General features: G+C 38.2%; 1 protein-coding gene across 1 annotated transcript in view; it reads right to left on the bottom strand.

Annotated features, from left to right (window-relative positions):
- Positions 1-13,110, bottom strand: part of EFHC2 (EF-hand domain (C-terminal) containing 2) — a 386,962-nt gene that overhangs the window by 182,606 nt on the left and 191,246 nt on the right. The window contains exon 8 of the mRNA XM_006902078.1: positions 6,970-7,135. Coding sequence (XP_006902140.1) covers positions 6,970-7,135 — 166 coding nt within the window. The remainder of the gene's footprint in view (positions 1-6,969; positions 7,136-13,110) is intronic.

Genomic DNA, 13,110 nt, shown 5'->3' with positions numbered 1-13,110 from the left:
TATATATATATATATATACTTGTTGTTGTTAAGTGCAGTCAAGTAATTTGCAACTATGTAGAACAGCTCTGAACCATGCTCTATTCTGAGTCAACCTCATCAACTCCAACACACTTATCCTCACTACCTCAATCACTGAATCTCTTGTGTTGTCCCTCCACCCTCCCAAGCCTTGCAACATGTCCAAAGTATGTCAGACAGAGCTTCAGAATCCTTGCCTCCAAGGAGCAGCCTGGTTTTGCTCTCTCCAGAATGAGCCTGTTTGTCTTTCTAGAAGTCCACAGTATATTCAAGAGTCTTCATATGATCACTGAACTCAAGCAAGCTTCTGAACACAATACTACTTGCCCAATAGCATTGCTAAACAGTTACAAGTAACTGAAACCTCCATATTAAGGGTTAGTATGGTCTTTTAATTAATAAATGTTTTTTTTTAATTTTTAATGATTTAAAAAATTTTGTGACATAAAAAAGTTCCACAGATAAATGGAAAGAATGAAAAATCTAGAAATCAACCCATCTACCTACAGTCAATTGATATATGACAAGGAATCAAAGCCTACTAAATAGGAAAACAAAAACTTCCTCATCAAATGGTACTGGCAAAATTGGGTATCTCCTGTAGAAAACTGAAAGAGGATCTACATCCTACACCATACACAAAAATCAACTCAAGGTAGACCAGAGATCTGGGGGCAAAACCCCAAACCATAAGGATCCTGAGAGACAAAATGGGATCAAACTTAGAAATCCTAGCCTATGAAATAAGTAGCCTTTTAAATATAGCCACAACTGCACAACCAGTAAAGGATAAAATTGATAAATGGGACATTCTAAAAACCAAGTCCCTATGTGCATAAGTAACTTTCTTCAATAGGGTGAAAAGAAAGGCTACAGATTGGAGAAACATTTGGCAATGACATCTCAGACATGGGTCTCATAACAAGAATAATGCAGGGCCTATAAGTCAATAACAAATGAGCAAGAGACATGAAAAGACTCTTCCCAAAGGGAAACATTTGGATAGCCAACAGACACATTGAAGAAATGTTCAAAATCACCAGCAATCAGAAACATGGAAACCAAACAGCAATGAAATACCATCTTACTCCAGTTTCAGTAAGAGTTTAACAGGACAACAAGCAATAAATGTTGGAGAGAATGTGGAGAGACTGGAACTCTGATACACTGCTAGTGGGATTGCAAAATAGGACAACCACTCTGGAAAGCAGTCTGGTGTTTCCTCAAAAAGATAACTATATAAATTCCAAGGAAATAAGAACTGATACACAAATGGAGATATGTACATCTGTGTTCATCACAACATTATTCACATTAGCAAAAAAATGGAAACAGTTCAAATGCTGATCAACAAACAAATGGATTAAGATAGATGGAATATAGCACTAAGGGAATATTATTTTATAAAATACTATATAATACTGTCTAGAGATCATTGCACTAAGTAAACTAACTCAGTATCGTAAGAACAAATACTGAATAAGACCATTACTATAAAAATAGAAGGATATCTAAGCAAGATGTATATAAATGTTCAAAAGGGGAAGGCAAATAGGTGAAGGGAGCTGAAAAAGGAGAAAGAGGAAAATGACCAGGATAGCAGAGGTTAGGGGGAGGATGGAGGGTGAAGGAATAGGAAATACTCAATGGGGACTTGGAAAAAGTGGGACAAAATAGGCATAGATCAATGGCAAGTAACTATAAAAATTATTTAAATACAAAATACATGAATGATGCGGTGATGAAGGACGAAGTTCACGTTGATCTGAAAGAATTGGTAAAAAACAAGTCCCCGACATCAGGGTTGGGGTAAGACTGAGAAAAACTGGATAAATTATGTATACTGTATTGAAACAGATGACGGAGAGAACAGATTAAAAGCGATATATGATAGGGTATTATGGTTATCACAAGAGTCCAGAATAAAGGTTGCGTAGTGGAACGTACTGGGGGGGGGGGACGTGGGCGGGGGGATTGTATACTAATGAAGGAATTTATCTTTTTTCTTTTCAAAGAGAAGGGCGAACTGAAGGGGAGGGGTGGGCAGGGAGAAAAGTGCAACAATGAGTGAATGTAAATCCAAAATCTCTGTAAACGTGCATTAAAATTAATAAAATAGAATTTAAAAAAATTGAAAAAAGTTCCCAGAAATTGATGGTATACCAGTTGATGTATTTCAACAAACATGGTGCCCTAGGTATGCTCACCACGTTGTACCAAGAAAACTGGAGGACAACCACCTGAACAACCGACTGGAAGAGTTCTATATTTGTTCTCATGCCAAAGAAAGGTGATCCAGCAGAGTGCAGAAATTATGGAACAATGTTATTAACATCACATGCAAGTAAGATTCTTCTGAAGATTATCCAAATCTTGATAACTTGATTACTGGAACAGCACATTAACAGAGAACTGCCAGAAGTGCAGGGTGGTTTTAGAAGAAGCCGAGTTACTAGGGATATTATTTGTTGTTATGTGCTGTCGAGTCGTTTGTGACTCATAGCGACCCTATGTACAATAGCCCTAAACCATGCTCTATCCTGTGCCAATCTCATTGCCTCTGACAAACCCATCCCGAGTACCCCAGTCACTGAATCAATCCACCCCATACAGGGTCTTCCCCTCCTGCGCTGTCCCTCCACTCTACCCAGCATGATGTCCCTCTCTAAAGACCTGTCTCTCCTTACAACATGTCCAAAGTATGTCAGATGAAGCCCCAGAATCCTTGCCTCCAAGGAGCAGACTGGTTTAATCCTCTCTACGATGAATCTGGTTTTTTTTTTCTTGGCAGTCCATGGTACATTCAATACTCTTCTCCAGCACCACAGCTCAAATATCATATGATCATCTGACTCGAAATGCCCCATGCCAGTCTATCTCATCTCTCCAGTGCCTAGTGTGCCAATATTTATGTGTTCCATTTCTTTTTTAACAATTTCTAATTTTCCTACATTCATGGTTCTCACATTCCATGTTCCAATCACTAGTGTCTGCTTACAACTGTTCCTCTTCCTTTGTATTTCCATGCTTGATAGTTCTGCCTAGGTTGCCCTTTCTGTTCGTCTATGTGTGTTGTGTTGTACATAGGGTTTTCAGAGGCCTGCCATTTCAGAAGTGGATGGCCAATCCTTCTTCCTAGTCTGTCTTAATCTGAATGTTTAGATTTAGAGGAGTATCTGACAGACAGATATTATAGCTAATGTTAAATGGACTTGGCTGAAAGCAGGGAGTACTAGAGGAATGTCTATTTATATTTCATTGATTATGCAAAGGTGTTCAACTGTGTGGATCACAACAAACTGTGGCTAACTCTAAGAAGAATGGGAATCCCAGAACACTTGATTGTGCTTATGTGAAACCTATACTTGAACCAGGAGGTAGTGGTCAGAACAGAACAAGAAAACACTGCATGGATCAAAATTGGGAAGGGTGTATGCCAGGGATGTATCCTATCTCCATACCTCATCAATCTATATGCAGTACAGATTATCCGGGAAGCTGGGCTCTATGAGGAGAAATGTGGCATCAGGATTGGATCAAGACTCATCAACAATCTGCATTATGTAGATGACATAATCCTGCTTGCTGAAACTGAGGAGGAACTGAAGTGCTTGTTGCAGAAGGTCAAGGACTGTAACCTTCAATATGGATTGAAGCTCAATATCAATAAAACAAAGATTCTCACCATTGGGCTGATTGGTAGCATCATGATAGATGGTAAAGAGACTGAGATTATTAACAGCTTTAGTTTACTTGGCTCCACAATCAACACTCTTGGCAACAGCAGCCAGGAAATTAAATGACAAATTGCATTAAGAAAGTCTGCTGTCAGAGATCTCTCCAAAGTATTGAAGAGCAATGATGTCAGTATGATACAGGCCATGGTCTTTGCTATGCATCAGAGAGCTGGACAATGACTAGGGATGATAGAAGGAGAACTGATGCCTTTGAGCTGTGGTGCTGGAGAAGAATACTGAATGGAAAAACAGTTTGTCCTGGAGAGGGTGAAAGCAGGCTGCTCCCTGGAGGCAAGGATTCTGAAGCTTCGTCTGACATACATTGGACATCTTGCAAGGTGGGACCAGTCCTTGGAGAGGAGTATCATTCTTGGGAGGATGGAAGGACACCCTTGGAAGAGAGAAAGAACCTTGCTGAGATGGATTGATTCAGTGACTGGAGTAATGTGTCAGAGACAATAAGATTGGCACCGGATAGAGCAGGATTTAGGGCTTTTGTACATAGGGTCTCTATGAGTCATAGGCAACTCAACAGCACATAACAACATATGAATGACCGAAGTTTTGGTGGCTTAGTGGTAAGAATCTGTATTGTAATCCCAAAGGCATAAAGTTCTAATCCACCAGCTGCTCCATGGGAGAAAGATGAGCAATCTCTTTCTGTGTGGTTACTGCCTCTGGAAACCCACTGGAGGGTCAGCTGTGGGTCAGGTCTGACTTGATGGCATACAACAATAACATTAACAAGCCATCATGCAAATGAAAGATTGTATAAAATACATTGTACATGCATCAAACACAATTAATTATTATATGCAAATGACTAAAATATTAGAACGGTTAAAAGGCATAGAGAAATAACACATCAGATGTTTAGATGTTTTTTATAAGAATGAGTAGACTAGTATATTTGAAGAGGAATATTTATAAAAATAGCAATTAAAGATAATAAAGTTCAGTTTTTACTAGGTTTTTTTTTAAAGTTATGCAAAATTCAAATGTCAATGTCTAGAAAAGCATTTCATTGGATCACAATTATGTATTTGTTGATGTGTGGGGTTTTGGGGGGTTTTTGTTATTGTTGTTGTTGAATTCTGGCTGCTTTCTCGCTATAACAGCAGAATTGAGTGACAGAGCTGTACGGCCTGCAAAGACTAAAATATTTACTATATTTGTAAATAAACTAGTGAAGAAAAAAAAAAAAGAAAGACCTAGTGGCATAACACAAGCTGCTAACTGAAAGGTTTGCAATTCATATTCATCACCTGCTGTAGAAGAGAAAGATGAGCATCTCCTCCGGACTTAATAGCAGTGAGTTTGGGGATTTGTTTTTATTTGGTTTTCTGGCTTGTTGTTTTTGTCCTCTTAACAAATGATTTGTTAAGCTATGTTCTATACCGTTTTCTAGTGACCATCCTGAGGGATAAATAACATAGATTGGGTATAATATAGCTTTTGGGATTTTCAGATCACAATTACTAAAATAAGCCCAGGAGTAAAAACATGGTGATAGACTTTCAAGTATTCATTTCCAACATTTTAGAATGTTCTAAGAAAGTTTCCTTGGATTGGAAATTAGGTAACTTGAGTGCTAACTGCTTTGTCACAAGAACTATATTATAAACTCAAAACAACTATGTAATCTCACTCCAGTAAGAATAGCAAAATTCAAGAGAAGCAAACAACAAATGCTGGTGAGGTTGTGGAGAAACTGGAACCCTTATTCACTGCTGGTGGGAGTGTAAAATGGTGTAACCACTAGGTAAGGCTGTATGATGCTTTCTCAAAAAGTTGGAAACAGAAATACCATTTGACCCAGTAATTCCACTACTGGGAATATACCCTAAAGAAACTAGAACTGCCATTCAATCAGATATATGCAAATCCACGTTTATTGCTGCTTTGTTCACAGTAGCAATGAGTGTGAAACAACCCAAATGCTCATCAATAAACAAACGGATAGAGAAGCTGTGGTATATTAACACAATGGAATAAATGAGTGTCACTGGAGGACATTATCCTGAGTGAAATATCTCAGTCACAAAAAGAGGAATAATGCCACTGTTATAAAACAGGATTGACATGGGGGTTGGGAGGCGGAAACTAAGAAAGGAGGGGATAAATAATGCACATTGCACTGAAACAGATGAGGGTGAGAACTGTATAAAAGGAATATATGAATTCAAATAAATTAAATAATTATTTAAATGTAACACCAATTTAATATCATTTCCCTGTTCTTTAAAGTAATGTTTAGGCAACATTTAAATAAAATTTGGAAATATTCCATTATTGTATAATGCCAGAACTCTTTGTTGTAACTATCGTGGTCCTCTAATATCTTTCCACCCACTATTACCATCAATCATTCTCTCCAAAGAATAAGACAGTCTACTTCCTACTCTCCTCACTTTACTCCAATATTAATATCTTACTTGTGCTGTTGCTGTTGTTAGTTGCTGCTGAAGCAAATACAATTCATAGCAACCCTGTGAACAACAGATCTTAACCTGTTCTGTCCAGTATAATCATCCTGCATTAGTCTTTGGTGTCATTTTTTTTTTATTGTTTGTCTTCCCTGCAATTTTGTTATGAACTCAGAAATGCTTAATCCCCACTAATCTGGTTATGGTAACCATTTCCTCCCCCCCTTACAGACCTCTCTGTGGTTCTTTCTTTCATCCCTTCCCTTCCTACCTTCTGAGTTTTATCCTTGTACAAATGGTACACTTATGATATTGTCTGGTTGAGTGTTCTAAATGCTCACTACTTCCCTGGTGTCATCTCATACTTGTGGATATATTGTTTGGCTGAATGCTTGTGAAACTGATATTTTGTGCTTATGTGTTTTGAGCAATCAATAAAAGGGACATAACGGGGGGAAAAAGGGAATATATGATTAGGTATTACTGGTCTGACAAGAGTCCATAATAAGAACTACATAGTAAAGTGGTCTTGGAGGGTAGACTGTATAACAATGAAAGAACTTTTTTTTCCAAAGGATAAAGCGAACGGGGGGAGGGAGGGGAGACAGGGAGGAAAATGTGCAACAATGAATGAATGGAAATCCAAGTTTTTTGTAAACCTAAAATAAAATCTCAATAAAAAACGGGGGAAAGACCTCGGAAAAAAAAAAACCCACACCAAACAAACCAAGAAGTATATTATAAACTAAAACCTACTAGGGAACGATTGAACTAAAATCATGTACCTGTCTTTTTCCATGAATTTCTTGAAGTCCCTCCGATGAGCTGTGGGCATTAGACCTATGCAGGAGCGGAGAGAATCCTCTTCAGAACCAAAGCCGGTATAAGGTGGAAATTTCCTTTCTATTTTTGGAGGAGGTGGAGCCTTGCATGGAATCGTGGTAAAGTTTTCTGTGACAAAACAAAAGCAAGGTAAACATCAATATTTTCCTTTCTTCTCTGATTATGGCTGTTTTTAAAAGTCTGTTATGTTTTCAAGATGAACATGGGGATCTTTGTAGAGTATTTTAAACCCTTTCAAATAAGACACAGCAAAATCTTGTGAGAGTAGGTTCAACTTCATTTACAAAACTAGTTCAAGTGCTCCGTTTGGCAGCACATATACTAAAATTGGAACGATACACAGAAGATTAGCATGGCCCCTGCGCAAGGATTACACGCAAATTCATGAAGCGTTCCATTTTTTTAATGAATGGAATTTCAAAATCTCTGCAGATGTTCATTGAAATTAATAAAAAAAGAAAAGAAAGAGGGGGGAAAAGAAGAAAAAAAGATAAAAAATCTCAAAAACAGGAAAAAAAAAACTGGTTCAAAGAAAAGATGATGAGGCTTAAGAAAGAATGCCTGTGTCAAATAAAAAAAAAACATTTATCTTTTGTCATCATACACCTATTTTTGAACATTTTTGTTCTTCCTTGATTTTTTCAATGATATGAAAATTGAAACCTGAAACTCTGTGTTACTCATTCCACATTTTAATCTGCAATTTAGCTCTCTCCTATCTTTAGTCAACATTCACTAATAAAACTCCTTTCCTAACAGGACTACTATCACCTTTATTCTTATTCACACTAACTCCTCCTTCCCATTCCATTCAGGGCTGAGTCATTTCATTATTTTGGATTTTTTTTAAAAATTTTCTTCTCATCAACCACTGCTCCACATTGTTTTTGTTACTTTTAAAGGCAAGACTGCAATTATACTAACCCATCCACTGCTGGTGGGTCAAATCCATAGCAACAGAGTAGAACTGCCCCACAGAGTTTCCAAGAAAAAAAAATATTTTTTTAGACTGCCTCAACTTTTTCCAGTGGCGAACCATTTGGTTAGTAGTCAAATGCTTTAACCATTGTGGCAGTAAGTCTCCTTCGATTGTACTAAATGGTTATGGAAACAAAATCCTGTAAAATAGGCACTTATACTCTCAAAGGAAGAGTAGAGTAACTAGTGATAAGTGATAAATACTCCCTATTTTACTTATTTATCGTTTTTTATGTACAAGAAGGAGGGATAAAGTGAGAACTGCTGGCATATTTATAATAATATTTTAGAATTTCCTTTAAGAGGTTGCAAATTTTCAAGATACAAAATATATTTGCAAGAGCAAATAGCATGTTGACCTGACCTATCCAAGACAGTGTGTTTGCCTCATCACAAATGGCACCAAAGATGTCTGGATCTTTAAAAAAAATCAGACCAAACCATACAAAAACTACTTTCTATTTGTTTCCAGTCTTGAATACACCACAGGTGTATTCATGAGTGAAAAGAATTACATGTAAGCAAATATTTCCTTTCCCCATTGTCAACACTGTATAAGAAAAAGTATGCATCAATTTTCATCCAAAGCAACCTGTTGTTGTTATATATCGTCAAGTCAACTATAACTCATAGTGATCCTAAGAACAATAGCTCTGAACTCTGCCCTATCCTGAGCTAATTTCAGACTCTTACACATTTGTCCCCTTTGCCACAATTACTGTCAATCCATCTCATCCAGGGAGTTTCTCTCCTGCACTGACTCTCCACCCTTCCAAGTATGATGTCTTTCTCAAAAAACTTGTCCCTTCTGGCAACATGCCCAAAGTTCGTGAGATGAAGCTTCTAAAAATACCTCTCTCCAAGGAACAACATGGTTTCATCCTCTCCAGGACAGACTTGTTCATTTTTTGGCAGGCCATGGTCTGTTCAATATTCTTCTCCAGCACCACAACTCAAAGGCATTGATTCTTCTGTCATCTTTAGTCATTGTCCAATTCTCTGATGCACAGCAAGTAAGTAATTGAGAAGACCATGGCTTGGATATAGCTCTTTTAAAAATATATTTCTTATTTTGTTTTGCTGATTGATCATGAGGTTAAGGGTTTAAAACCATTTCTAACTTCGATTTGGAAATATTTCAGCTCTCTCATTTCCTAAAAAATTCCAATGACCTGTATGTGTACAGGGAGATCTAGTGGAATAATCCATAATAAGCTGTGCTGCCACACTTCTCTGGCAGTTCAAATCCATTTAGCCACTCAAAGAGAAAAAAATGGAAAATCTCCTCCCACACATTTTAGAGCCTCAGAAACCAACTGTCTATAGCAATGAGTTTTTTAGTTTGATGTATAAAATCTAATTCCCAAAAGTATACTGTTATATTCTAACAGAAATGGCTCATAAGAAATATGTTGGCAAATATCATCAAGCATTTCTCACTAGCCTAGGAAGTGGAGCAGCCAATCCTTAGAGACTGAAGCAATTTGAGTGAAGAAACTATCCTGATCTATTTTTAAGAAGATTAAAACCAAGCCTTGGTAATGGAAGTCATCAAGTCTCAGAATTAGGCAAACTTGCTGATACATGCTAGTACTTGACTGGTATCTTGCATGTTCTAGTTCTGTGAGATTATTAGAAAATTGAAGCATGATCAGCTGTGCAGTCCAGCTCTATGAGGGCACATACTGGACTGCGAAAACAGCTACCACCTGCACGTGTCACGGCCAGAGCTGCACCCTTGCTTCCAAGGTTCCAGAGGTCAGCTCTGTGTGAGCCTCTGCCACAGGCCCTCGCCTCATCCTCCCCCTTGCCTGTCAGACTGCAATAGGTCTGGAGAGGGTTGAGGTGATGATGACACAGGATCAACTATTAGTTGAAAAGTTGGTGGCTCAAACCACCTTGAAGAACAAGAAGACATGCCTAGTGATTTTCTTTTGAAAGCTCTGTGAAGTAGTTCTACTCTGCATGTATGATGAGAATGGAGTTCACAACAACAATAACAACAGCACTACGCTAGAGCTGATTCTACTTACCTGTCTTCCAAGGCTTTTCGTCATGTAAATAATCCGAAAGAATAAAAGAACAAAGAGCTGTCCTCAGAAATGAGCAAGGAAACACTGTATGGTTCAAAATCACAAGAAGAGTGTTGTCAGGAGTGCAACCTGTCTTCATACCTTTTCAATCTGAATGCAGAATAGATCATTTGGGAGGCTGGAATTGATGAGGAGGAATGTGGCATCAGGATTGGAGGAAGACTCATTAACAACCTGCATTAAGCAGATGACACAACCTTGCTTGCTGAAAGTGAAGAGGACATGTGGTGTTTGCTTCAAAAGGTTATAGACTGTAGTCTTCAATATAGATTGAAGAAGATAAAGATTCTTATCTCTGGGTCAATTAGCAGCTTTATGGGGGATGAAAAAAATTGAGATTGTTAATAACTTCAGCTTGCTTGGTTCCACCATCAACACTCCTGACACCAGCAGTCAGGAAATCAAAAGATGAACTGTATTAAAAAAAAGATGAACTGTATTGGGAAATTCTGCTGTCAGAGACTTCTCTACAGTACTGAAGAGCAAAGATGTGGCAATTAAGGTGCACCTGATCCAGGCCATAGTCTTCACAATTATTTACTATGTTAACAAGAGCTGGATAATAATAATAATAATAACTAAGGATGACAGAAGAAGGATTGATTCCTTTAAGTTGTGGTGCTGGAGAAGAGTTAAGCATACTATGGACTGCCGGGAGAACAGTTTTGTCCTGGAGAGGATGAAACCAGGATGCTCCCTGTAGGCAAAGGCTTTCAGGCTCTGTCTCGCATACTTTGAGCACTTGGCCAGGAGGGACCAGTCTTTGGAGAGGGACATCATGCTTGGAAGTGTGGAAGGACAGTGCAGGAGTGGAAGATCCAGGACGGGATGGATTGACTCAGTGAATGGAGAAATGGGGTTAGGTCTGTCAGAGATAATGAGATTGGCTCAGGATAGGGCAGCTTTCAGAACTAATGTACATAGGGTCGCTATGAGTTCCAGGTGACTTGATGGCACATAACAACAATGATAACAAAGGGCAAAATAAGCCATAAAGAAATTCTATACTAAAATAGTATAGAATGCAAGTACCTACTTGATCAACTGAGTGCAACAGATCCATATTTATAGACATTTCTAAGAAAGATGATCCAAAAGAACACAACAATTGTCCAACAGTATCATTAATACCATATCAAGTGAAATTCAGAAATTGTTGCTGCGGTATAATGAAAAGAAATTGCCAGAAATTCAAGCCAGAATCAGAAGAGAAAAGAAATAAGGTATATCATTAGTGATCTGCCACTCTTAAAGTCCAAACCAGAACAGAAACTTATTGATAATTGTGGTCTAATTCCTCCCAGTGTTCCACCCCTCAATACCATATGCAGAAGCATCACAGGAAGAAACTGACAGGTGTTAACAGCACAGCCAAGAATTTCCTCGTCCTGGTACCTTCTCTTACCCAGTGATGGTTAAAAATGTTTTGGGAGAAAACCACGGACAAAGAGGACAAATTGTGCCTACCATTCCCAGAATTGGTACAGATAAACCTTTAGAAAGACAAATCTTTCCCAGGCTTTTGTTTTCCACATGAAGATCATCCAGGAGTAGAGGTCCAAATGAGACAAGGACTCCCTTCAGAGCAGAAAGCAAACAAGTTTTTCTCTTTTTTGCTGATCCTCTGCTTCATGATGTTCTTCTCCAGGGACTTCTCCAGTATGCGAGATGAAGATTTACCATTTTCAATTTCTATGGAACTTTCTGGATGGACTTTTTTCCAATAAATATTTGTTCTATCTTCTGTCAGTCCCAGAATTCAAAGCCATCAATTTTTCTTTACATTCAAAAGCAGTTTCAGAAAGTCTTCTGACATTCACTTTGATTTTACTTATTCTTCTGTCATTTTAATAACCTTTTGTTTTCTTCAAGTATGATGTCCTTGATGTCATCCTACAATTCATCTAGTCTTTCAATACATAAAATCTATTTCTAAGATGATCTCTAAATTCTGGTGAGGTTGCCTGGGTAAGGAGTTGAGCTGCCAACCCAAAGACAAGTTGCTCCATGAGAGAAAGATGGGAAATCTTCCATGTGATATAGGTGGTGGTTGTTGTTATTGTTGTTAAGTGCCATCAAGTTGAGTATGATTCATAGCAACTCTATAAACAAAAGATCTGAACCTTGTTCTATACATTGTCGTTTCTCTAATGTTCATAGGGTTTCCAAAGGCCTGTTGTAGTGGATGCCAATCCTGCTTCCAAGCCTGTCTTAATCTGGGAGTTCTAAAAAACCTTGTCCACCATAGGTAACCATTATGGCATTTGACACACCAGTGGTCCAGCGTTCAGTATCACAGCAACCCAAGTATTCTCAGTACAGTAAACTGACAGAACAGTGCTGTACCACTTAGAACAATGTTCTTCCCAAACCCAATTAACAGCATGATTGTGAATGAAATAATAAAACGACCAGTTTACAACCAACTTTCAACAAAATCAAGACAATCTACCCTCCAGAATCCAATTGTTCCCACATGAGCTTCCAAACTGAAGACTTAGTCAGGATCCAACCGACTTTTAAATACAAAGGCCGGCCCACCAGGTCCTGATTGACTTAAATAAGAGGCTTCCAGTCCACAGCTGATTGTTAACTAAATCCATCAGCTTACACACAATGGTGAATGAAATAAAAAATACCTGACCAAAGAGTTTGGACTCTGAAAATCTGTCAGAGGGTCAGTCATGAGTTGGTTCTGAATCAATTACAATTAGTTAAGTTGATTGTTAACATGCAATATTGTACTTTGGCTCTTGTGGCCTACAGCTTCAACTTCGTACTTTGGCTCTTGTGGCCTTAAGCTTCAACTTGAACTTTTATATGAGCAATTAATAAGTCTGTTACACAGTTTAATCTTTGATCTGTTTGATGCTCAATTTATCTTTCCACAGATGTAGTCAGTCTGTTTCTTCTGTATTCCATCAGGAAATGCCTATGTTGTTGTTGTTGTTGTTATGTGCCCTCGAGTCGCCTGCGACTCATAGCGACCCTATGTACAACAGCCCTAAACTC

Source organism: Elephantulus edwardii, unplaced genomic scaffold (assembly GCF_000299155.1).
Source record: "Elephantulus edwardii isolate Elephantulus edwardi_28Jun2011 unplaced genomic scaffold, EleEdw1.0 scaffold00365, whole genome shotgun sequence".
NCBI lineage: Eukaryota > Metazoa > Chordata > Mammalia > Macroscelidea > Macroscelididae > Elephantulus > Elephantulus edwardii.
The sequence above is the reverse complement of the archived record's forward strand: the minus strand, read 5'-3'. Positions and strand labels throughout refer to the sequence as shown.